At 45.5% G+C, this 27133-nt stretch overlaps 1 protein-coding gene across 4 annotated transcripts in view; it reads right to left on the bottom strand.

The window, feature by feature from the left end:
- The window catches only part of IP6K1 (inositol hexakisphosphate kinase 1), a 293451-nt gene that overhangs the window by 78486 nt on the left and 187832 nt on the right, over positions 1 to 27133 (bottom strand). For 2 of the 4 annotated variants that reach the window (XM_085625031.1, XM_085625034.1), the window contains 2 exons: positions 7610 to 7951; positions 7146 to 7356 (listed from right to left, as the gene is read on the bottom strand). In XM_085625031.1, the coding sequence (XP_085481157.1) occupies positions 7146 to 7356; positions 7610 to 7951 (553 nt within the window). Of the gene's footprint in view, positions 1 to 7145; positions 7357 to 7609; positions 7952 to 10831; positions 11246 to 27133 lie in introns of all 4 variants that reach the window. The other 2 variants (XM_085625033.1, XM_085625032.1) reach the window with 2 other exon arrangements.

Below are 27133 nucleotides of genomic sequence, written 5' to 3'. Positions count from 1 at the left end.
ATTTCCACCAAAAAATGATACAGTTTTTAGATGTACTACTCCATGGAAAGAGTTTGTGGGCCTGGCCTCCTCCTGGTCCAGACGAGAAATACTCTTGAACTTGGTATGATATGTTATCTTGTGGGAGCCAACAGACCTACTTATTGCCATTTCACTTGCCAATTCTTTTTCCTTGCTCTCCTTAATTATATAGTGCTTAGTCTACCCTGTATTGCACTCTAACTGGATATCTTTTTGTCAATATGGTTTTGTCAGAAATACATCAATTTGGTCTATCGGTTACCATACAAAAAGTATTATAACTAAGAAAATGTCATGGGAAAAAAAAAACAAATACAGAAGAAAGAAAATGCATTGAAGGGCTATGGCAACTGGATAACTGAAAAGGATGCCTTCTTCTGACTTAAAATTACATCAAATGTGCTGTAACTCGCTTACCTCTCCAAAAAGTATTTGTAAGCAAAAAAAAAAAACCTTACTGAATATTTATTGATACTTCCTTTATGGGCAGGAGTTATCCAACAAGCATATTTCTATAGTACGGATTTCATGATGCAGACCTTATAATAGCAACTTTTGGAGCACTGACCACTGTATTATGTAAAGAAGCAACATGGCACACATTAACAGTAAGAATAGGTTTAAAGTCACAGGTAGCAGTGCATTTGGCATCTGGTATGGAGGAGAGCAGTCTGACACTGGAAGGCAGGATGTGTTACAAGGCTTGTCAGAGTCCTCTGACTTTGAGAGTTCTAGTCAGCCTCATTTTCAGCCAACTCAAGTAGCTAAACAGTTGCCTTGACTAGTCAAATAATTTCAAGCACTATCAAACCGGAGATGGAATTTGAGGCAGATTCCCTTACATATGACTTTGCCTACATTTAAAGCGCCAACACATGTGCTGTATGTACAAATACTGGTTATCACATTAAAACCTCCTCTAGTGCCTCTGCCAATGCAGGGGAAAATAGCATGAAAAAGGAATGATTTTATAAAGAATGCATATAGGAGATATGGAATTGAATGTGATTAACAGCATGGTCAGATTTACAATGGTCCCTCATGCATTCCAATGGAAGCACTTCCTGGAAGGTGGAATGATGCAGCAAAAAGCCAACATTATGAAGTGAGCGGGCAATACTCATTTGGGTGAAGCCAAAGCCCTCCCTCAGTCAGGCTCAGCAGAACCACACCTGGCTATAAATCCTAGAGTGCGAAGAGAGCGGACTGCCCAGGTCTTCCAGCAACCATGATGCCACCAATGCTAGCAAACGCCAAAGAGAAGAGTGCCTTTCAGAAAAAGCCCGTTTGGAGGGAAAAAACGTGGCAAAAAAACCTCCAGAAGCTGGAACTGCAGGCAAAGCCGCTGGAATACAGGCAGATGCAGAAACAGGAGGGAACAAGCAGAATAGCAGGACAGAAATCAGTACCCAGGAAAACAGCAGGAGGAGTAGAAACCCGCGACAGGACTGATGAAGCGTTGCGACACAAGGGCACAGGAAATTACATCAGGGGAAAAGGAAACCACGATTGACTGGGAAAAGACCATAGGGGAACTAAGGAGGGCTGCCATATTAGATAGGGCGAATATATTTCCTTCCCAAGGAATTCTGGGCCGAAGAAACACCAAGAACATGGAGGTACGCAAGATACCTCATTGGAGCACGCCCCCAGGAGCAGTATGGAGGCACCGAGCGCCGCACCCTAATAGCTGGAGAAGTGCTGCCCCTGCCTGAGCCTGCATTAAAATCCGGTGTCGGGCAAGACAGTGGCGATACAATAAGCCTACACATCTTCCCGTGATCTTTCACTTTGAGTATTGCCTTGCCAATGAATCAGGAACTGGAGTTTATCTCTAAAGAAACAAGAGTCACAGATCTCATGGACCTCAAACTCATGAACATAATTTATTAACACCACAGGATGGACGTTCCAGTGCTGCAGCAGTTGGATCTTAAAGGCCACTGGATTAATGACTTTAAGAATCTTGCAAGGGCAAGTGAATAAAGATTTGTGAGACAGATTGGCTGGAAAAAATGTAGAAGATAGTCAAACTTTATTACCCTCCTGATAATGGTGTAGGAGTGGCGTGTAAATCGAAAAAGGCTTACATCTTAGAATTAGTGTTGTGAAGATTGAAGAAAATCCAACGACTTCTGGTTTTGTAGCCACCTAAGAAAGCTGCTAGCACCAGGAACCAAGACTGGGTCCTTCAAGGTAAAGGGGAAGATCCCTAGGATGCAAACCATGTACACATACAAATGAAGAAGTCTTAGTGCCACTATGGACTGAGTTGTTAGATGGGAATCCAGTCAGGGGTAAAAATTATGACCAGTCACGCTTTTGAATTACAAAAACATCGGCGATATTGCTGTAACCCCAGATTGACCCGTTCAGTTTAGCCACTGGCCTGGGGATGAAAGCCAGATGACAGGGATACTTCATTGAAGGGATTTACCCAAGGATGTCCAGAAATGGGAAATTAATTGTGGACCTCGATAGGAAACAACCTGGGGAAGAAAGCCCATGTAACCAAAAAGGTTTCCTTCAAGAACATGGGTCCCATTTCGGTAGCACATGTCAACTTCTTTAAGGTGGTAAAATGTGCAATTTTGGAGTAGGAATCAACTGTCCCCATGATAAGTTGATTTTCACCAGATGGAGGGAGCGCTACAGTAAAGTCAGTTGAAATGGTATGCCAGGGTGCAGGTGGAACGGGTAATGGATGAAGGAGCCTTGAAGTGAGAGAATGAGATATTTTGTGTTGAGCACAAGTGGGACAAGAGTTGACAAAGCTCAGTGTCTTTCAAACCGAGGGACACCAAAGGGAACTTTATAGGAGTTCTAAAGAAGCCTTAACACCCGTGTTCTGCAACTGGTGAATCATGACACATTTTAAGAGCCGACACTCAAGACTTTGGTAAGTACAAACAAAGACTTTGCTTTCTAGAACATCCTGCTAACTTCATGGACTGGACCTTGAAGCGCGTTCCAGTCTGGTTTTGTAAGTGTGGAATATGCGGCTTGTACTTGCTGAAGAAAGGGTTAGGTAGTTCCAATTATTCATTGTGGAGCAGAAAGATTCTGACATAAGGCAGAAGAACACTCAGGATACCTTTGAGACTGTTAGCTGCAAGTGTATTCTTTGTGCCTGGAATATAAGGGTTGTAAAAATCGTATTGATAGAAAAAATAGGCCCAACATGCTTACCAACTAGTTCCAATAGTGTGTGCTTTAAGACGGAGTAATTTCGTTCAGAATCAGACAGTACGAGGAATGAAAAATGGGGTGCTTGAGTCTACCATCTTCCTGTAGCTCCAAGACTACAGCTCCAACGGCACTGTCAGATGCATCCTTCTCTACTAGGAATTTCTTTGTTGGCTCTGGAAGGTGAAGAATGGGAGCTTGAGTGAAGACCCGAAATATGTCCCAAGACAGGTGGGCAAAGTCTTTATTAAATTGTCCAGAAATTGGCAAAACCTAAAAACACATTGGGTCTCATTGACATTTGTTGGAGATGGGCAATTCAGGATTGCTGAGACTTTATTTTGATCCATTGATATTCCTGCCTTGGTTAAATGGAAGCCTGGATGGAGAGGATGTAGCTCAACAGCTAGGGTGGTCGACCTCGAATCTGGGGAACTGAGTTTGAGTCTCTGCAATGACGCTGAACATCCTTTGATTCTGGGCAAATCATTTAATCTCCCCGTGCCTAACAGAAATGTCTGTGTCTTCATGTAATGCAACTGGTGCTATGTAAACCGCTCTGATACCCGATTCGGGTCACGTTCGAGCTATATAAAACTCTGCCAAAAAAAGAAAATATATATTCCACTTCAAGGCAGTGAAATTCGCATTTGCCCAGTTTACAGAACAACTGATTTTGTCTCTTTGTAGTTAAAACTTGAGACATGCCCATGATGTAATCCGGCTTCTTTGGAAATCATCAAGATGTCGTTGAGGTAAAAGACGACAAATTGGTCAAGCATGTCATAAAATATATGATCCATAAAATGTTGGAAAATTGCTGGGGCATTGCTTAACCCAAATGGCATAACCCAATACTCATAATGACCTGGGGTGGGGGCTCTAAAGGCGGTCTTTCACTAACCTTACTCTATTCATAAAATATAAACCCATGGAGGTCTAGTTTGGTAAAGATTTCAGTACCCCTGACCGAATCTAAAATATCCTTGATCAAGGGAAATGGACATCTATCCTTGATGGTGATTTTGCCTAGGCCTCTGAAGTCTATGCAGTCTCAATTCGTTTGACTTCTTCGGAACAAAAACCATAGATGCTCCTGCTGGGCTGACGAGCAGGCAATCAATCCATTCTGCTCGTTCTCTTCTGGGTATTGTTTCAGGGCTTCCTTCTCGGTTTCTGAAAGGGATTCAATTCTACCAAAGGGAACAATAGCTTCAAGCTCAAAGGGAATTGCAAAACCGAGCTCCCTATGAGGAGGCAAGGATGATTCCTTAGGTTTCTCAATAACATCACAGAAGGATTGATAATGAGCTGGTACCACTTGATGGAGATTGATATTTCCTGAATCTATAGGTGTCGTATGAGCCATTTCCTAAAGAGTCCAGTAATCTTCAAAAGGATAATAAGATTTGAGGCAGAATTGGGAGGATAAGGATATGGTTCCAGTCACCCAATTGATGCAAGGATTATGATGTGACAGCCTAGGAACTCCTAGAATCAGGATATAGTTGGATGAAGCTATTAGATCGAAGGATGTGGTCTCTTGGTTTTTGCCAAAGCACAGTTTCGGTGGAACTGTCATCTCTTTGACTAGTCCCGAAACCAAAGGTGTCCCATTTCCACTATTTGAACTTGCTCTGGGACGTCCTAGGGAACACGAGGAATACTGTTTTTATCCAGGTATAGGCCACTCGCGTTGCTGTCTAAAAGGCCAAGAACAATTTTGTTCTTGCCACTAGGTAATTCCAATCCAATAGAATGGGCAAAAGGAGCAAAGAGGCTGGTGAATCCCAAGACACTCCTATGAAAGGTACTGGAGCGATTCCCGCCCTTTCCCCTTTCACAAGGGACGAGAGCCCGCATTTCCCGAAGACCTTTGTGGCCAAGCAGGGCATCCCTGGACTAGGTGTTCAGAAGACCCACAATACATAGTGTCCATATTTATGCCTGTATTCCCTTTCATAAGTAGATAACGCTCCTCCTGTCACACCAATTTGCATGGGCTCTTCTCCCGGAGGGGAGAATGATTTTTTAGGGGAGGTGTCCATCTGACAGACAGGGACTCAGGTGCTCCTGGGAATTGTGGAAGGCAGTCCTTTTTTCTTTTCAAAATCGCAATCATGTAGGCGATGTTCAAGCAGGAAGGTCGGAATAAGCTCACCTAGATTGGAGTGAGCCAGTTCATCTTCATTTCCTCTGAGACCTCTGCGAAACAAGGTTACAAGAGTGCGTTAGACCCGGTTTGGCCCAGTACCTAACTTACGAAATTGGGTTCTATAGGCGAGAACATCTTGGTTTCCTTGTAGAATGACACAAGGAGCTTCTTCTGCAGAAAACACCAAATACGGTCTCTCAAAGATTTGCCTGAAAGCATTTTGAAAGTTTCCATAGTCTGTGAGGCAGGAGTCTTCTGTGGCTACTAATGGGGTCACCCAAGCTAAAGCTGCCCCAGACAAGGCACTAATAAGGTAACCAATCTTTGCTTGATACTGAGCAAACTGCACAGGCTGAAGGTGAAAAAGACTGCCCGAGAATCTATGAAAACTTTTAGCTTGTCAGATCTCCAGAAAAACCTGGGGTGGCCGAAGAAACTGATGGCACAGCAGAAGCCCTTGAGACAATGGTTTGGCGTAAAGCTGGCCTTTCATCACATAAGTGTTAGACTTCTTGTGCTTGTTATTGTAAAGTCTGCAGCAAGGCTTGGTCCTAATGCACCGGTGCGCCTTGTACAGAATCTTGGGCTAGACCCATTTTCTCTAGGACACAATTTGTGAGCACGGCCATCTGTCAGGCTCAGCAGAACAACGCCTGGCTATAAACTCTAGAGTGCAAGGAGAGCGGACTGCCCAGGCCTTCAATGTCTTGCTCTGCCAGGGGTAGGAGCGACCCCTTTCAGTAGCCATGATGTTGCAGACGCTAGCAAACAGGAGCCGGATGGAACTAGCAGAATAGCAGGACAGTAATCAGTACCCAGGAAAACAGCAGGAAGTGTAGAAACCCTCAACAGGACTGACGAAGCGTTGCAATGCCAGGGCAAGGCAGTTCCGATCTCCATTTATACACAAAACCCAGGAAATGACATCGGGGAAAAGGAGACCATAATTGATTGAGACACAACCATAGGGGAACAAAGGATGGCTGGCATATTAAATAGGGCCAATATACTTCCTTCCCAAGGAATTCTGGGAGGAAGAAACAGCAAGAACATGGAGGTGCGCAAGGAACCTTCTTTCAGGAAGCCCCCCAGGATCAGTATGGACACCACCAGCAGGCCAGCCGGCGATTCTTGTGCCCTCACTGTGGGAGAAGTGCTGCGGGTTGCGTCCGCCCGAGCCTGCAATAGAAGCAGATGTTGGGCACCACAGTGGCGCTACACTCTCTGGAGAGGTTACAGAATTGGTAAACATATGTTATCTGACAACAGCACTGTCAAGCAAGACATAAAAACTTCCTGCAGCTGACTGAAAGGATCAAAGCCCAGTATCACGATTTTTCTAACATAACTTACAAATGTAAAATTTTTGCCATTACAATTCTTTGTATTTCACTTGAAAAAATTTTGAGTTTACATTATGTTCTACTGAGTAAAGAAACAATCATGATAAAATCAAAATTTTACTGGCTCCCAAACAAATATAAGTAGCCATGCAGTCTTTCCTTCTAATCAAACCTTTTTCTTTTGCAGCAGACATATGAAAACTTCTCATACTGATTACTTACATACAGTGATCAGCTGCTCTTCTGTTAAATCATCTGTGAACACCTTTCAGTGCTAACCAGACCAACTGGCCTTGTTGTCTTATCCAGAGTGGTTTTTAGGACCCTTGCCCAACAACAACTGAGAATATAGCTGACAGATCACATATTACTTCACCCAACTGGTTTAAAATGTCTTATTTACTGTTCTACCCCTTCCAGTCAAGGTTCATTATCCTTACCTCTCTGTGTTTTCAACTGATAGTCCCTGTTTTTCATCCTTGTGCTCAGTGGAACTACCGGATCGATGAAAGCTCCTTCGTGAATGTTTGCGTCGTGGTTGGTCCCTCTCAGGTGTAACTTCCTGATCCACATTTTCACTTTCTACATAAGGGTAGGCTACTAGGTTAATGTAACCATCACTGTCTCCCTCAAAGCACACAGACACCACACCTGCCAAAAACAGAGTTTGAAGTTAGCACTACAATTGACACATCACTCTGAAGTCTTTTACAGCACTTCTGTAGCTCTGTTTAGTCCTCTTAGGCATTGGGGATCTAATAGCACTATGTCTCTTGACTTGTTGCCTTGTTCTTAATTTTCATGTTTCAAATCATGCAACATAAACTTTTTCACCACAGCTTTACTTATTTTAATATCTATTCTACCTAAAAATTAGCACTGCTGCATACGAGTCATACATCACCTTTGTATTCTGGAGTGAACTCTTTCATCTCAGGCGGAAGAGACTCGTAGAAGCGCTGCTCTCTGGAAATGAGGGGCTTGCAGACCGTGTGGTCATCATACCGCATCATGCTGCTGTGCCCGCCCACCTGGTGGATGAACGGTTCCAGCAGCACCCCTCGTCCTCCATCCAGATTTGCAATCTTGCCATACTTCCCCACTTCCATGGTTTGACAAATACACATTGCATTGGGGGCCCGTCGCTCACTTGGGGCATGAGAAGAGGCTGAGGACGTGGGTGAACTAGGTAGGTCAGCTCCCAATCGCTGAAGAATATAAAGGTTTGAACAGGCAGTCTTCTGATCTAAAAAAAAATGCAACGTTTCACTGTAAGTATTTCAATTATTCACAAATAAGCAAATGGTATGTAGATGGAGGGAGAAGGTAGCAGACTTGTGTCTGAGCATCACGTTATATATGCTAAAATGTAAGGGAAACTGATATCAGGCCAATCTTACATTGCATAGATACAAGATAAACCTCCAAAACAACTAATCAAGAATATTTTTTTTTTAAGAATATGCTCAACAACTTTTGATAATAAATTCCCACAATATCTCATGAAAGAGAGCAAATATATCTACACAAAACCTATTATCTGAGCACAATTTTAAGATACATCTGTAGAAATCTTGCTCTGTAAATACTATAACAAAGTAAGGTGTAGGGTGCACAGAGTCCAGGGAGTCCCCAGAGGTAGAGCAGAGGCTAAATTAGATAAGTACTAACACCTCTCTTTGTGGTAGTGTGGGCAAGCAGTTAGGCTTATCCAGAGGGTGTGAAGCATTTATTGCATTCACTCACTCAATGACTGATTACACACACTCAGACAGAACCCAGACCAACTGGGTAAGTATAAACAAGCATTTGCAATGCAATAAGTTTCGCATTACTGGTAGTTTGAGGTATTGGTGTTGCAAATAATAATGCAACACCAATAGCTCATACTTTCAGTAATGCTAGACCTAATGCATTGCAATTGATTAAATAGTGAGCCAGGAACCAGCATTATATGTCTCAGTGCAGTACTGCAAGCTGCTCCTAGAGCTCACTAGTGAGCACGGTACCAGCACTGCAAGTCTAGTTGCAGTATCGCAAGCTGTTCCTAGAAGTCCCTAGTGAGCAAGGCACCAGCACTGCTCGTCTAGGTGCAGCACCGCAAGCTGCTCATAGAGGACCCTAGTGAGCATGATAAACTTTGAAGATATGGTAAATCCACCCAACCCATAATGCATTGCATGCAAGACAATGCCACGAGTACATTCAAATAGCTATGTCCATATATACAAATAATAGCTTTGAAATGTGACAAAAGAATTATATTAATTCAGGATTAGGTTAGGTTGTACTCTATGTGGAGCTGATGAAGGGAGATGTATAGAAGGTCTAATATAAATGTGAGATGTAGTAGGTGCAGTTCCGCAAGCTGCTCCTAGAGGTCCCTAATGAGCTAGGCACAAGCACTGCCAGTACCGCAAGCTGCACCTAGAGGTCCCTAGTGAGCATCACAAACTTTTGGTCACATATGGTACTCTCATAATCCATTGCAGGCAAGACGGCACCATGAGTACATTCAAATAGCTATGTCCATATATACAAATAATAGCTTTGAAATGTGACAAAACAATTATTACATTAATTCCAGATTAGGTTGTACTCTATGTGGAGCTGATGAAGGGAAATGTATAGAAGGTCTAATATAAATGAGAAATGTGTAGGTGCAGTACCGCAAGCTGCGCCTAGATGTCCCTAGTGATCGTGATAAATTTTGAAGATATGATAAATCCACGCTACCCATAATGCACTGCATGGATGACAGTACCACAGTACATTCAATACATACAATTAGTAGCTTTGAAATGTGACAAAAGAATAATTATATTAATTTCGGTTTAGGTTGAAATCTATGTGGAGCTGATGAAGGGAAATTTATAAAAGGTCTAATATAAATGTGAGATGTGCTAGTGAGTAAAGTAATCACTGCTAATCTTGTTGACCAAGTGAGTGTCCTGTTTGAAGGCCTTCAAGAAAATAGTGCCTTGAGGTTGTAATTAAAACTTCGGGCGTAACACATGAAATAGGGTGTGTCCTCATGGGAGGTTACAAAAAGAGACAGGGAGTTACTAAAGAGGGACCACAAGGCCTAATAACCAATGAAAAGCCTCCATTTACAAAGGAGAGGGACAGGAGACAATTAAAAAGATGGGCGGGAAGTAGGTGGAACTTTCTTCAAGACATGCTGTATTCAGGATATGTGAATAGACAGTGCAAGCCCTGCCTAGGCGAGCCCTAAAAAGGTATACTTGTATTTTATTTCAAGAACCAAGCAGGACTTGGTGCAGGTAGGTAAAATGTACTCTCAATTACAAACCCTTAAACAGAAATGCAATTGGGAATGGATTTGCAATTGTTAAAGGCTGGTATGACTTCAAAAAGCAGCTTAAATTATACTGTAATTACTTTTAGAATACTTTTTGATTACTTTCAGATTACATTGACTACTTGGGGTGGTATGCCTGGATACCACACGAGGGATTTCACAATAAAAGGTAAGTAAGACTTTTTAGACTTTGAAGTTTAGTTATCCTTTCTCCATACTAACATCAATTCAACACTTGGAACATTTTAGGCCCAAAGTCTCATAACATGGGTTCTAATGGGAGAAAAATGGTTATTGGTTTCACAGGTAAAGTAAATGTCTCACGAGTGGGAGTTATGAGTATTAGGGCCAATGTTCCCCAAGGTCTAGGTAGGCACTTAAGTTGGCCCACCACCAGTACTGGGGCGGCTGGGTTCAGAGTGCAGGGGCCCAATGTTAGCCATGGGGCTAAGGGGACCTTCGGTTAGGGACTGCTCAAGAGCAGGCCACTGTGTGGGAGCAAAGATCCTGGGGTTAAGGTCAGCACTGCAGGTGCCAACAATCAACACAGGAGCTGCACCACTAGCGGCACAGAGACAGCCAGGTGCAGTGTGCCAAGAGGAAGTTGTGGACCCTGTAGTTTCAATAGAGACCTTCAGTTCTGCAAAGTTGCTGTAGGCTCAAGCAGGTAGACTTCCTGAAGGAGACCACCGCCTGGAGAGGTAAGTTAGGTTCATGGGGGATGCCTGGACACAGTCTGTTGGGCCACCCAAGTCTGTGGGGTGTCATGTGCAGGGGGGGGGGGGGGGGGGGTGTTCTTCTTACCAGCTCCAGTCGCAGTCGGGGGTACCCTTCAGGTTGAGGCTGCAGGTGTCATCTTGAGGCTTGAGGGAGGTTGTGGATCACCATGTCCCAGGTCAAGATCGTTGGGGAGACCTCTTGGTGTTTGGCCACTCTAACTCGGGTTGTGGGCGTCGGGTGCAGAATCGCAGAGCCACCGAGATACGGATTCTGTGGGTGAGTCTTTGCTTGAGCAAGTCCAGTGCTCATGGGAGACAGAGTCAGTAAGATGGTTGCAGGGCAGGTCCTCTGGGTTTTGGGATGCTGCTGGCTGCTGGACACGCCGGGTTCTTGCCTGTAGGCAGGTTGGAGACGGGACAGGCCGGTAGGGCTGGGGGCCAAAGCAGTAGTTGCCCTTTTCTTCCTGGGTCAGCACAGCTCTTCGGTCCTTCTTTCTTCCTCAAATATAAAGAGGCAAAGTTAATGGTTGCCATAAAAACTAAATTTAGGGGTGTTAAAAGGTGTGTGCAGGTTAGGACCAATGAGTCCCTTCCGTGGGGTGGGCACTCCCCCTATTATGCCACCCTCCATCCAGTGGGAGGGGACATGAGCCTCTCCCTAATTGGTTGAGTACCCTCATTTTCAAGATGGAGGGGACTGAGATGTTTGCTTCCCCTCGCCTCCCCCACCTGAGGTTTGGGGTTGGCATAGGTAGGCACATCTCTCTTCCTAGCTTGGTTTTCATGCAGATTCTCCAGCCCAAAGTGGGGGGCAGAACCGGTGGGAAACAGTTGCTAGGGGCAGAAAAAGGCAGGGACAGCTTCGAAAGGCAGCAGGCCTATGAAGCTTCCCCTTCGTGGCCCCAGCCCATCCTGGGGGAGGAGGCACGATACCTCTGCCCAGGACGAACTTTGTTTCTGGACCTAGAGAGCAGAGGCTCTCTAGACAAGGGTCCAGAAACTTGTCTGGTGGTGGCAAATGACAGGCAACCATTCAAGGACCACACCATGGATGGTCATTTTTCAGGGGGCTTCTCTAAGTTGCCCTATGAGTGCATTTTTCATTACATCCCACACTGGCAGCAGTGTGGGTTTAATGTGCCAAGAATTTTGCTACCAAACTTCCCAGGTTTTAGTAAAGCCATTATCAAGCAGCGGAGTTTGTAATGACCATTTACTACACTTACGTCTAAGAATGTACTTAAACGCTGCAAGGGTACAGGGGTCATGCCACTGTACCCTCACCTGAGGGCTAGTGCACCCTGCTAGAGGGGTGGCTTACCTAGGCCTCAGGCAGTGGGTTGTAGGCATGGCACACAGGTATGTGTGCCGTGTCAACTCTTCACTCTTCTCAGCACCAAAACATGAAGCCTGCAAAGGCAGTGTGTGGCTGTTAAGGTACAGGGCCTCTAAGGGTGGCACAATAGGTGCTGTACCCCTTAGAGGCCTTCCCTGGTCCCAGTGCACTTGGTACCCATGGTACCTTTTACAAGGGGCTTACTTGTGCCCAAAGATGTGCCAATTGTGGGTACAGAGGTACAGTTTTGGGAAAGAACACAGGCCCTGGGAACCCGATTGGCAGGGACCCAGGGCACATCAAGTCAGGTTGCATCTGAGGTCAGGCAAAAAGTGGGGGGTAACCATGCAAGAAGAGGCACTTTCCTACAACACCGCTAGTTTTGAAGGACCAAAGGGGTTAGCATCACGTTATGCAGTTGACAATCAGTTTCCAAAACAAATCTTTCAGGAATACTTTGCTAGAAATTCATTATTACGGACAGCATTACATCACGGAATGATAATGGCAAACTACAATGATCGAGGAGTCTTTACTTGTATGAGTCTACAAGATGTGAGATATCAGCATATTCCCACCGCAAAGCAAGAAATGAATAGGTAATCTAAACAAATATAACCAAGTCCAGGTTACCGACATACTAAATTTGCATCCACTCTGCAAACCACAATTTCTGCTTTGTGAAGGCAGCTTTTGGAGAGCTGGACAGCTTGCTGTCAACAGGAAGGACAAGCCATTAACTCTGTACTATGTGAACTGTTCTCTCTAACATGAATAGAATCACTCTCACTTTAATTGCAGCTTGGATGGCTTTAAAAAAACTAATTAAAATAAATAGCGTTTTATTTGTATTTATAAAACAGTACCAACTCAAAAAAACTTAATATAATTTTATTAGCAAGACATGTGTAACATTTCAATCAAATTACAGAACCGGCCAATAGCATAGAAACGCTTTTGCCACCTAGGGAACATATCTAACAGTTTTTAGTTATAGAGATATGGGGTGAATACCTAATTCTTAAACATATCTATTAGGCAGAACGGAAGGGATATGTGAAGTGCAGTGCAACATATCAAACCTGGTCAGCGGTGGGCACAATTAACGAGGAAGGGGGTCTTAAGGCAACCAAACCTATCAGAGGCTGGATTATACCATACAGGGATGCGAGAGCTGGCACTATACATGTATGGCATCTGGCGTTAGCACTGAAGGCAACTTTGTTGACTGCTTGCCGGGATACTTGTCTTAACCCCCCTTTTTCCACGTCAGCCTGTCTAATAACGACGGATTCTGATCCAAACCTCTTACAATCCAGTCTCCAGGTTAAAGTTTGGTATTGGCTACCAGACTACATATAGTCAGGGGAAATTTACATTTTTAAGAACAATGCATTTAAAATGTGTGAAAAAAGACAAACTACAAAATAAAACCCATACGTCAGGTCTCAAAACAGAAAACTGAAGTTACAGTTGTGGCAGCTAAACGGATTCAAAGCTGCCTCCTGCCTCTCAGTACCTCCTTTCATTCCATCCTCCCCATCCCTGCTTAGCTTCTACATACACATCTCCTACTTAGGCCTCACCCACTCATATTCCTTCATTCCCTCTCCCTCTCACCCCCTTTGTAAAGATCAGAACATCTGGTTTGCTACTTTTTAGCAAACTAAACAAAATATGCTCCCTATAAAATCACTATCCCAGAAACTACTGTTTATTTTTTTATCCATTTAAAATCAAAACAGAAAAAATAACTATTCTGCCCAAAGACTCTCAATGAAAGTTATAACCCACTTGCGTTTTTAACGAAGAGCGTCTTTTGAACCCTTCTGGCTAGCTCTGTTATGTTTAGATTGTATGATATCCTGAAATGACAACCTCACAGCAATACAATAGGTATGATTTAGAGGCTTCATATCCAAATATTCTTTGGAATATAAATACGAGATTATACAAGTGGAACAGTTTATCGAAAAATCTAGGAATACACCAGGCACGTAAATTGAGGAGGCTCTACAAGAGTCTGACTTGTTCTACACCAGCGTACCTTTTAGTATGTCTCTACAAGAATATTTTGTTATCTTAATGTATGATGAGCTAGATGTAAAAAGCCATTTAACTATCGTAAAACATGCGATTCATTAAATCACTGGCTTTGTGACCACTAAATGGCTCTTTTTAATTAAAATATATATTTTTATTAACATTTTGCACGTAGCACCACATTCAAAACATAGCACTGTCACGTAGTGAACACCGTTCATAAGCATCAACAATCTCTACCTCTTACTCACCGCCATTCTTCTTCTTCAGCATTGAGTATTATCATATTAGTCTTGGGATGTGTACTTAAAGCATCAGGCTGAACCAGGTAAATACATAGGTGGCCTCTATAGGAGTTCCGGTCTTTCCAGAGGTTACCCCCCACTTCTAGAGACATCCCCTTCCTTTAGAGGTAACTTTTTCTGCCATCATACACTAGTACAGGTCACGATTCCAGGCCTCCAACCCCAGGGGTTGCTCGGGTCCCCACGATTTTGCTATGTTCTGCCACTGTCAGACCCGAAGTCATTCATGCTCGTTGCGATCAGCCAGCATCTGTATCTCCCCAAATATTCAGCACACACCAGTCAGTTAAGATAGTTACCCCTCCCTCCCCCCACTCCTTCACCTCCCTGATGCAATCTACTACATCAGTCCAGATTTTTTGTGTTGCCGGTCATGCACACAGGAAAAGTATGAAAGTATCCGTCTGTCCACATCCACATAAGCAGTGAGCATCTCTGGCCTCACCATCTTAACCACTGTCATGTGGTTATAGTATGAGCGATGTAAAACTTAATTGGACCATCCGGAACCCTGTACATATGGCTACTTCCCTGGGAGACGCTAGGGCTTCCTCCCATTCGCCGTTTTCCAGTTTTCGTTCCCATTGTTCTCTGACCCTGCCCAAGACATCTGGTGTGTGGTTTACTAATTTGTGGTTTACATTTTTTTTTTTATATAGGTCAGCGATGTGGTCTTTCTGGGCATGTGCTCATCCAGAAACCTATCCTCTAGCGAGGATGATTCCGGAAGGTCAGTCCCCTTGGGTATCACCACCCTAAGAGCATGTCGGAGTTGAATGCATCAGTATATCTCTGTGGTTGCCAGTTACCATTCCTACTGCAGGTCAGTCCACGGGAAAACATCTCTCGGTGTCTACACTTCATCCATCCTAGAAATTCCTATGAGGTCCCATTTATCAAACCCTGGCAATTTCTGCAGGGCATTCAGAATTTTGGTGTCCCATAGCTGGTTGCCTGCGTAATGACGTTCTTCCATCCCAAGGCGGACAGAGCAGTCCGCCATAGGTGCACTACAGTCTGTGCGGGCTCCAGTTTGTTGCCACATATTGACCTTCCCATATAGAGCGTGTAGGTATCCCCTGGGACACAGCACTATCCTATCCATGTAGAATGCCGGCTCCTACGGCAGGAGATAGACCCTGCTGTTAATGGTAGTCAGCAGTGCTGCCCAATAGTATTTTTGGACCTCTGGTAATGTGATGCCCCCATCATAGCACCCTCTTGTGAGCTTGGACAGTGCAATGCGTGAGGGGCCCCGTCCCACTGCAATGTTCAGAGTTCCTCCTCAAGGGCCTTGAAGTACGAGTTAGGCACTACACACAAGGGTGTTTTGAAGGACATACAGAAAGCAGTGTAGTGACATCATTTTTAGGTCTCGACCTTGCTATCGCGTAAGCGATCGCAAAGCGAGACTATAGAAAGCGGGTTTGAAAAGTGCTCCCAAAAAGCGGATTGCATGGCTAGCACGCGCACAATCACGCGCATCGTGCCGCCATGCAATCCGCCTTTTGGGAGTACTTCAAAGGGTCCGCTCCCCCGCCCAAGCGCGCGCGCGCCACGCTCCACTGGGATTGTTACTTTTGAATTTATACACCGTGTTGTCGACTGCAGTAAGACATTCACTCTCTTCCGCTTCCTCTTAAATCCTCTTCATTATCTGGAGCCGCTCCCAAACTCTTCCTCACTCTGCCAATTCTGATCACGCCATCAGTATTACTACGTACTATATTTACCACAAGTTGCTCAGCAGCTTCCGGTCACAGACGTCACTCGCAGCGGCAGCTGGCTGTCACTCGGAAGGGCTACCAGCACCCTCAGCTGCCTGTCAGCATTTACCTGAGAGCTCTGTGCAGCTTCCTCTTTATTGATTCTGTTAGCCAATTAAACAACTGTTTGCACTTGTATGGAACCCGCTTCAAAGCCACGACCTCTTGCCTGCTTTACTCTCCATAGGCGCTTGGGCACTGCGCCCTCCAACAGCTGTGTTTTAAATAGCGCCGTGTCAACAGTGTGAGGAAACGGGCTTCCAACCCTGCGGAGAGAGATGCAGGCCCAAGGTCCAGCACACAAAACACTTAACACACGGGGCGCTTTCATCTGGCTGAACACTAAGGGCAGCAGTGATGAAACATTAGAAGATCGGAGATGGGACCTCCAGTGCAAAAGGGAGCACACAACAGATGATAAAGGACGGCCCCTACTACAAACAGCGACGCCTTCTCCTCCATCTCTACCTGTTGTAATAGTAACATTCTGTCATGATGGCATCAATGGGGTGGAGGGATTCTGACAGCTTTAGCATGCTATTTTTTGCTGCAGTTTTATATAGCGCAAACTCAACCCGAAGAGTTTGGAGCGCTTTACATGAGCAACAGTTACGTTTCACAGGGATACATTCATTTTTGAATAGGCGCAGGGAGATTAAGTGATTTGCCCAAAATCACAGGACGTTAAGCCTTCCCCCGATATTGGAACCTTCCCCATGTCCAATGTCGGCAGCTCTGACCGTTAAGTCATATGCTGCTTCCGCTACTCGTATGTCAATTTTTGTTTCTAGCTCAAATGGATGTAAGTCACGTAAAACGCAGCGACACGCGTTGATGCGCTGTGGAAACCCCTTTGCAAATGTTTACTGGTCACACCTTTCTTTGGCTTATTGCTGTATTTGAGTGTTACACTGGTACTTGTGAATAGCCGAACAGTGTAAGTATGTTAATTTTGTATGTGTACTGCAAGGCAGGAGGCAGCTGCCCACGTCGCTGGTCTGTTGTAGGTAGGTAGTGTTCTACTACATTCAGATTTCTGTTTGTCCTATTAGATTTTAACCCTCATGAAACAGCTCACTTAACAGCAGATATAACCACATTGGTATTAGTAATTCACTCAAACCCTCTATTGTCCTAAGTGACAAGGTGTGCACCATTCCTGATCGATATATTTGTTGCTATAAATAAATACATCAATAATTGCAAATATTCTCTGTAAAGAGCTTCTTGGAATTACGTCAATGAGATCCCCCAAAAAATAAAAACCATTAAAAAGGTGAGTTTTTTCCAAAACAACTTCTGGCTATGATAATTCTAGTTGCATGTTTGCCATATGCGGAATTTCTCATCAATCTTGAACGAACACTGCAAACGGCGAGCAGGACGTGTGTGTGTTACATGCTGGGAATGGCCTGGAGTCCTGGTGCAGAGCTCCGGGTTTATTTTGTTGTAAATCAAGTTGTGTTCATTCTGTGCCACATGAAAGGGCCCTGCGCAGCCAGACATCAAGGCCTGCTCTGCTCACACTCATTCATCCGACCCTACTCCTGTGCACTGTGACTTAAGGCCGTCGCACTTGCAAAGATTACTTTGTCTAGCCATTGCTTGTGTGCGCGCTCGCGTGTATGTGTGTGACTGAGCCATGGTGGCAGCGTATCTGTGTCTAACGCAATCAATAATTTGATTTTAATGAGTAACTTGAAACACATATTGGCCTAATTATCTTCTCATAAAAAAAGCGTAAGTTGTGTACTGAGTGGGAATTTAAAGTACCAACGACAAGCACAAAGGGCAGTTGGGCAGGTCTGGGTCTACCGTTTTGTGTCTAGCTGGCATATCTTTTAAATGGATGGGGGACAATCCATCTAACAAAGCGAAGCAGCGCGGAGCCCTGTGTGCGGACCCCCAGCCTCCCAGCACCTAACCTTCATCGTTGTAGCCTGGTCTTGCCCGTGTCTCCCTCCCGCCGCCACGCTTGTCATCCTCGCGGCCACGGTCTGGAGGGAGACTACAACTCCCAGGCACACTTGCTCCAGAGGCCGGAAGCTCCCGCCCACCACCCGCACCTGGAGGCTTTTAAACCACCTCATCCCCCGCGTCGCGGGACTGCGCCGGGCTAAGCCCGGGAAAGGGTGGGCCATCTGTGGCCATCAGGGGCCAGAGGAGGCCGGGCCGAGCCACCCCCCTAACACGAGGTCACGGACGATTACAAACCAGCTAAGAGGCAAAGGTACTGTGTTCTGTCTAAAGGATTTTTCCATCCCTCCTTGGGGGCCCGTGACATTGCAATTTATCCATCCACGAGCAGGTGCCCTGCAAACGTTTTGTGTGTAGCCTTTCAGTTTGTGTCCATTCCTCTCGGTATTGGGCTTTTATTATGGGTAAAAGGAAAGCTGTTGAGGGAGGTCTCATGGGCAGCAGTAAAAAGGGAAAAAAACCTAAGAAAAATACTCATGCTGCCATGAACTGTGTACTCACCAGAATTGAGGAGATTGTTAATGACTGTGAGGATTCTTTGGCTGGCGGACAGGCGGGTGGTCAGACAGCTAAAACCACCCCGATTCTTAACACAATTCCATCTATGTTTCACAGCCAGCGTCAGTCTAAACAACAAAACATAATTCCCGCCCCGATCATAACAATCCCTGATTCCCAAGTTATCCCTGTACATACTACGGGCACTATGAGTGTCATAGAAGTAGATCCAGTCATTCCTGATTCTGCCCCTCAACATCTTCTGTGTTCTAATAGGTTGGCCCCCCTCGATCCTGACCTATCTCACCCCACTACTTTTACAGCCAAGCCTACTGTGGATTCTGCGCCTTCTATCAGGTCCGATGTTGATACTTTGGCGGCGCTTCTAGATAGAATTGAGAGATTAGAGGAGCTGTTGGCGGATCTCAATAAGAGGGTGGAGAGCCTTGTAGTAAGCCAAGTTTCTTCCCCGACTCCCCTCGCTCTTCTACCATCTTCCGGGGCTGCCCCTCCTAGGAAGAAGTGTGCTCTGCCCAAGCTAATTCCCCCGAAAATAAATGTTGATTCTGCACATGGGGGGGGCTTACAATGAGGATAATATTATCAGAACAAATGGCCTTACAAAGACATATGCAGATATGACCAGATGCTCTGAGCCAGTAAACGCACGAAATGTAAACTTACTCACTAGGTGCCCCTCCAGCTCTCTTCTACTTCCTAGACGGGGTAATCATAACCTATCACTCCATACACCAGCCCATTCGCCTATTTTCCATCCTGCGAAGGCTAAGTCCTCGGTTTTCATGACCCACGTACCGAAACTGCCATCACGGTGCGTTACTGAAAACAGTGACTCATTACACAATAAAGCTATACATTGGCTTAGACATGTCAGAGGGTGTAGATCGATTATTAGAGAGGATATCACAAGGGTAAACAGGTTATCTCGGGCAGACGCTTCGACTGATTCTGTAGAGATTGTCTTTGGGGACCCTATATTAGCAGAAAACTTAATATTGCTCGAGTACAGGTCATCCCCTCCCGCTTATTCCTCAATTCAGATTCGCAGGTCTCCCGTTTGGACCTATTTAAGGGAGGGCGGGGACTCTGGTCTAAGACAGGTGGATTGACTATCCAATTTACACACAAGATTCCTCCACACCCACCTGCATTGTATTCTAACGAGGGGCCAGTCCTGAATACCACTCCTGCTCCTCACTTGTCTCCTAATGATCTGGGTGAAATGGTTGATACTATGGCAGCTGACGAGGGGTCCCAAGATAGTATGGTGGAGGACGTGGGGATTTCCTCAATGCCCATCCCCTCGGGAGTCATTAAGTTTTTATCATGGAATGTCGCGGGGCTTAAGAGGAACCTTATAGATCCTGTCTGGAGTGATTTCATTGATCAGTTCAATGTCATCCTCTTTCAGGAAACCTGGAGCCTGGTCCCCCTGCATAGATCTGGGTTCATTACCCTCTTTGTCCCCGCAATCAGGTCCATACGAGGACGACCCTCGGGGGGCCTCTTAATCTGGGTCAACATCAGCTTGAACTGGACAGTCAGGAGTTATGTAATTACATCTTCCGATCTCCTGCATAGATCTATTATTGGGGTTGACCAACAACGCCCCCTTGAGATATTTAACATCTATGCTAGAGGGACTCCTGGTGCACAAGCAAGCTCCACTATAACAGCTCTCGAGTCTGAACTTACAGCAATTATCACCAAGGCGGATGTCATCGTTGCTGGGGATTTCAACTGTACTTTTGAGCCCTTGAGCAGCGATGACATCCTGGGCATTGGAGATGTTGACTCTAAGCAGGGCATACCCCAACTCTCTCTCCCGCCAATAAAGAAATGGTCCAAGAGAGCTCTCCAATTTAACGCTCTAACTCTGGAGTTTAACCTGAGGGCGACAAATGGTCGAACTCGCTCAGATGGCCTGGGAGCCCCTACTTTCACGAGAACTGGTGTACCCTCGCGCATCGATTACATCTTGTTGGGCACCGAGCTCTGGCCGGATCTTATTGATATGGAAGTGGTCTATCGGTGCGAGAGCGACCACAGCCCGCTGTCCATGCAACTCAGGCGAGTCGGTCACCACTTCCATTGAGCCCTCAATTAAGCAGAGGCCTGGGGCAAGAGAGGTTGTCCCGACAAACTGTAACAGGCGCCTTAAGTGTCCAAGGGTAGTTAAGCGAGAGATGGATCTGAGTAAAATTAAAAGGCTAGTAGAAGAAGCCACTGTAGCCTTGGAAATGCCCACGGGCTGTCCGTCTCAGGCTCTCTCTCCCAATGACTTCTTAAAAGTTTACCAACAGACTGTGGCAAGGGTGGGGTACTTTTTTGAGTCACATGAAAAGGGGGGATCAAAATCGCCCCCCCCCAAAGCCAGCAAACCCTTGGTTCTCACAGGACTGCAGGGAAAAGAGACAGATCCTTTCTCGAGCTATAAAATCTAAGGAACAGTCATCCATAGTCAATGCCCGGAAAACTTATTATAAAGCCATAAGGATGGCGAAGGGTTTGTGGGACGAAACCCATTGGCAGGATCTAAAGGCCGCTGCCCTATTGAAAGACTCAACCCCTTTCTGGAGTCTGATTAACAACAGCGTCAGGGGAGGGGCCGATCCAATCCCGAATCACATTACGGGGAGCCAATGGCATCTACATTTCTCTGATCTTTATTCACTTAGGGAAAGAGTGGCTCTAGAGGAGCAGACCCCAGTATTAGAGTATTTGGTACCCTCGGAGCCAGAGGCCCAGTTTGGGCTGACAGAGGTCCTCTCTGCGATCAATATGATCGCTCCGGGAAAGGCAGCTGGACCGGACGGTCTCCCTGGCGACCTTCTGCTCCATGATAAAGACCTCTGGGCAGAATTCATCCTTCGGACTTTAAACAACCTAGCTGTAGGATACCCAGCTCCGGACTCGTGGAAGGGGGCGGAGGTGGTGGCTATCTATAAGAAAGGGGACAGGGAGGACCCTGCCAACTACAGACCGATTAGTTTAATCGATGTAATACAAAAAGTGGTTGGCAGAGTCCTCCTGACCAGGATTAAGGCCTGGATTGATGAGGAGGGCATTTTGAGTCATTATCAAGCAGGATTTAGGGAAGGAGTTGGTACTATTGACCAGGTCTTCAGATTCTGTACTATATACTGGAAATCTGTTACTATTGAAAAAGGCAGCCTGTATTTGGCGTTTATTGATTTAAAAACAGCCTTTGACCTGGTCCCACGATTACAGCTGTGGCAGGTACTGTGCGATTTGGGCATCCCTCCCCTAATCCTGGACCTTCTCAAACGCCTCCAAGAAGGCAATTTTGCCAAAGTCAGGTGGGGACACCAGGGCCAGCTCACAGAGAGGATAGCTGTCGAGAAAGGGGTGCGCCAGGGTTGTGTTTTAGCCCCGACCCTGTTCTCGCTCTATATAAATGGGGTGGCAGACCTTTTGAGAGATGACATGGCCGATGCCCCAACCCTGTGCGGGGAAAAAACACCTACCCTGCTCTTCGCTGACGACACTTTGTTGATATCAAAAAGCCCTATGGGCCTCCAAAGATTGTTGTCCCGTTTCTCCCAGTTTTGCGACATCAGGGGCCTGAAAATAAATACAACAAAACCCAAGCTGATGACGCTATCACCCTCAAAAAACTTTAGGAACAACATCAAGCTAAATGACACCACACTGGAGCTAGTGGAGGCTTTTGATTATCTTGGAGTGAGGGTCAACAACAAGCTCAAATGGGCCCCTCATTTGTCGAAAATGCTTCTTGTCCATAAAAGAGTCTCAGGGGCAATAGCGAAACATCAGAGGCTCTCATATAGTAGGCCAATAGCCGCAGCAGTCCAGGTCTACGAGGGGAAGGCCATGTCAGCGGCCCTCTACGGGGCGGAACTGTGGGGTTCTGAAAACCTAACAGAGTTGCTTAAATCTGAGAATAAGTTCTTCAGAGACTTAGTCTCGCTTCCTCTGTCTACCCCGCTAGTTCCTCTCCGCAGCGATCTTGGTAGACATAACATCAGTAATGTGGCTAAGCTTCGCCCTATTTTATATTGGACACGGCTCAGAAGGTCCCCTGAACTTCATCATTACGCTTCTGCTCTGGACGAGCTATTAAAACTTGGAGCAGAGCGGAAGATTCCCTGGGTATCGAATCTGAAAAAACTGTTGCAGAAGTTAGGCCTGGAAGAGGCTTGGGAGAGTCAGCTCCCTCCTCCTAAATCAACGATAAAAAAGATCTATTGGGAATGGGTCACGACTGACATCCTAAGAAATCAGAGGGGCGTTTTAACTGTGAATTACCTGGATGTGAAACCTGCCCCCAGTATGGAATCCTTTATGGATTTGATTGAATCTCCTGGAGACAGGTCACTATATCTTAAAATGAGATATGGTACCCTTCCACTCCATGAGTTCCAATCCAGCTGGAGTAAGGCAATCGCGAGTCCAAAAGGTTGCCCAGGCTGTGCCTCCCCAATTGAGACCATTGGCCATTTTATGTTTGCCTGCCAGGCATACAGGCAACCAAGATCAAGATGGCTGAAACCGGTTTGTAACAACTTAGGCACTAGGTCTTCCAGGGTGGCGTTGCGAATCTTGACCTACGAAACATCAGTCCCCAGTGTTATCTGTGGGACTGCTAAATATCTGGGCTGGGCATGGAGGATAAGACGCAAGCTTCTTACAGATGTACCAATTATAAGCTAACTATCCATCCCCTTGACTCTGTACGAATACTACTGTTTATTAAATCACGTAACGGGGGACTGTGTAAATTCTGTATGTATATAGATACTGCTTTTGTTCTCTTTTTTAAATTGTATATAGATCAAAGTCACTGTTGTAGTGGGTTTTAAATTGTTTAATATGCACTGTATTATACTTTTATGATATTGTTTTTATATCGAATAAAGTGACTACAACAACAACAAATGGATGGTGTTCACTTTGTTTCACACCAGAAGTCATGGACATTAAAAAGAAACACACACACACACCCACACAAAAACACACACACCCACACAAAAACACACACACCCACACAAAAACACACACACACACACACAAAAACACACACACACACACACACACACACACAAAAACACACACACAAAAACACACACACAAAAACACACACACACAAAAACACACACACACACACACAAAAACACACACACAAAAACACACACACACAAAAACACACACACAAAAACACACACACACAAAAACACACACACACACACACACACACACAAACACACACACACACACACACAAACACACACACACACACACAAAAACACACACACACACACAAAAACACACACACACACACAAAAACACACACACACACACAAAACACACACACACACACAAAACACACACACACACACAAAAACACACACACACAAAAACACACACACACAAAAACACACACACACAAAAACACACACACACACAAAAACACACACACACAAAAACACACACACACAAACACACAAAAAAACACACAAACACACAAAAAAACACACAAACACACAAAAAAACACACACAAAAAAACACACACACAAACACAAAAAACACACACACAAAAACACACACACAAAAACATACACACACAACACAAAAACACACACAACACAAAGACACACACAACACAAAAACACACACACACACACACACACACACACACACACCCCCCACCCCCCCACCCCCTTGTAAACCGAAGGAATCCACCTGATTGAAGCACGCGCCCATCCGTCTAACAAAGGGACACGGCCTGACAACGAGCACGATGGACGAGAAACAGAGCAACCCTCAATGTGTTTCACATTTCCTCATAAAGTGTATTTACACAAGGCCAGGACTGTGGGAAGAAATAAAGCCCTCGGTCCGAGTTGTATATGTCCCCGCCTGGATTACAAGGTAATTTACTGTTATCGTCAGGGGCCATTGGCTTCACATACTCTGCAGTTTACAGCCCTCAGGAATACCTTAAATCACGAGCTGTCATTCTTCCATTTTATATACATTATGTCGGCAACTTGTTTAAGTTTATGCAACTTGAGACCATCCAGCGCCTTGGTCCTGTGCAACAGTTACAGACTTGATAGCCCTGTAAGAACAAGCATTTGCAATGCAATAGGTCTCGCAGTTACGCGAGTTTAAGCTGTTGGCATTGTAAATGACAATGCCTTTTATTTATGTTTTAATAAGCAAAACAAAAAAGGCATTGTCGTTTAGAATGCCAATAGCTCAAACTCGCGTAATTGCGAGACATATTGCATTGCAAATGCTTGTTTAATAGTGCCACACTACCTAGAAACGAGAGCTGAAGTGATCTTCAATTCCACACGTTGCACCTCAGCTTTTTCAGCAACAGGGCCACATTATTCTGGAAGAGGTTTGGTGTGATATAGATTACACAATATCGGAAGCCCACAGTTATGACCATCACCGGGCAATCCGGGGGTATCTGTGGCATAGGGGTCTTAGGGGGGATACAATATGGATTTGTCTCAATTGATGGTGTATCACGAGTATTTTCCAAAGATCGCTATGATCTGCATTATTCTATTTAAGGTTACGTCTGGGCCGGGTACATAGAGCAGCACGTTGTCTGCATAGAGAGACACTCTACCTTCCGATTGGTCCTCCCATCACAGACCTCTGACCAGAGGATCCATCTGGATCAACGCTGCCAAAGGCTCCAATGCCACAGTAAAAATCAGTGGGGAAAGAGAGCAGCCCTGTCTAGTGCCTCTCTGGAGCTTAAATTGCCTGGATTGCACGATTAACTCTGACCTGTGCCAGAGGTTCCCAATATAGGAGCCTTATCCATTGTATAAATTGTGGGCCAGACTAGTCTGGCCAATACTTCGAAAATATAATCCCATGCCACTGTATCGCAGACCATTTTAAAATCCAGTGATAAGTGTAGGGCTCGTTCTTGCTGGTTGGCCATTTGTCCCAGTACCACAAGGAGGTGTTGGAGGTTAAGGATTGTACTCCAGTGGGGCATAAATCCTGATTGATCCAGGTGGATCAAGGACTGGATTGTAGTAATCTGTCACAAGGCTAGTACCTTAACTAGAATTTTTGCCTCCACATTTAAGAGTGAGATTGTCCTGTAGGAGACGCGGTCTTCAGGGGTTTCTCCCCCTTTATAACTGACCAGTATTGTGGGTAGCCTGTGGTCTCGAGGTAAAGCCCCCCCACTGCTTACTTTCTTTATACATGTTTAGCAGGTGAGGGGCCAGCTTGGAGGCCATTTTTATATAATTCGATTTGAATTCCGTTCAGGCCCAAGGCCTTACCAGAGCGCAGCCCTCACCAGTTCTTCCCCAGATATATCAGACTCCAAGTATTACCAGTCTGTCCCTAAGAGGCATAGCAACCTGATGTCCCGTAAAAACGCTCTGGCGTCTTCAACCGTCTGCACAGCTGGAGAGTACAGTTGTGCATAATAGTCTGCAAACGTCTCAGCTATGCGAGTTTGTTCATTTAGCCAATTCTACCTCGCCCATTTTGACTTCTTGTACCCATCGCCTGGCTTCGTCTACTTTGTTAAGCAACGAAAAAACTATTTGCTCGCTTAATTTCCCAGCTCTGAGAGACGGAGATGGGTGGCACGGTGAGCTGCTCTAGCGGCATCAGTCGCCTGGTCTCTGTACTCTCTCTGCTTCAGGGCAAGGGTGTGTCTCACCCCCAGCACGTCTGTTACCATGAGGAGGCGCTCTCCGGACAGAATATCTTGCTGTAGTTCTTCAAACTTAGCCCTTTTGACCTTTTTAAATCCTAACATGAGGGAGATGGCCTGGCCTCTGACCTCAGTTTTGTAGGCTTCCTAGAGGGTTTGCACCGAGTCAACAGAAGCCAAGTTCTCAGTGAATACATTTTAAGTCGCAATTAACACCTAACCGATCGTGCGCTCTTTAAAATATCTCGGATCATTCAAACTAGCCCCCTTTCCGGACCTGTGATGTGAGCCGAGCACTGCCCAGAATGGGGAGTGGTCTGATATTCCCCTAGCTAGGTGGCGAACCTCCAAGCAGTATGGTATCTGTTGGTGGTGCGTACTGAGATAATATATGCATCAGAGGCTCCCATGGCCACCTGAGAGGGAAGTGTACTACTGGTTCTAGGGGTTGTGTGCTCTCCTGATGTCAAACCACTGTTTACTGGGATGCTCGAGCACCCTTACCGCCCGTCACAGTGGGTGTCTGTGTGACACCAGGCCCCCCGGTCAGGCACAATGGTATTTACTGCCGCCTGCCAAGGTCAGTTCTGCCAAGGTCAGTTCTTGCAGCCTCTCGGGGTTCCCACTATCTATCAAATGGGGCCGGCACTTCAATGAAGTCGCTCCCTGGTCACCTCGTGCAGATCTGGCAGACTCACAGTACTTCCCGGTGGCTCAGAGGCTCTTTCAACCAGCTTGACTCCATGCCATATT

Source organism: Triturus cristatus, chromosome 9, assembly GCF_964204655.1.
Source record: "Triturus cristatus chromosome 9, aTriCri1.1, whole genome shotgun sequence".
Classification (NCBI taxonomy): Eukaryota; Metazoa; Chordata; class Amphibia; order Caudata; family Salamandridae; genus Triturus; species Triturus cristatus.
The sequence above is the reverse complement of the archived record's forward strand: the minus strand, read 5'-3'. Positions and strand labels throughout refer to the sequence as shown.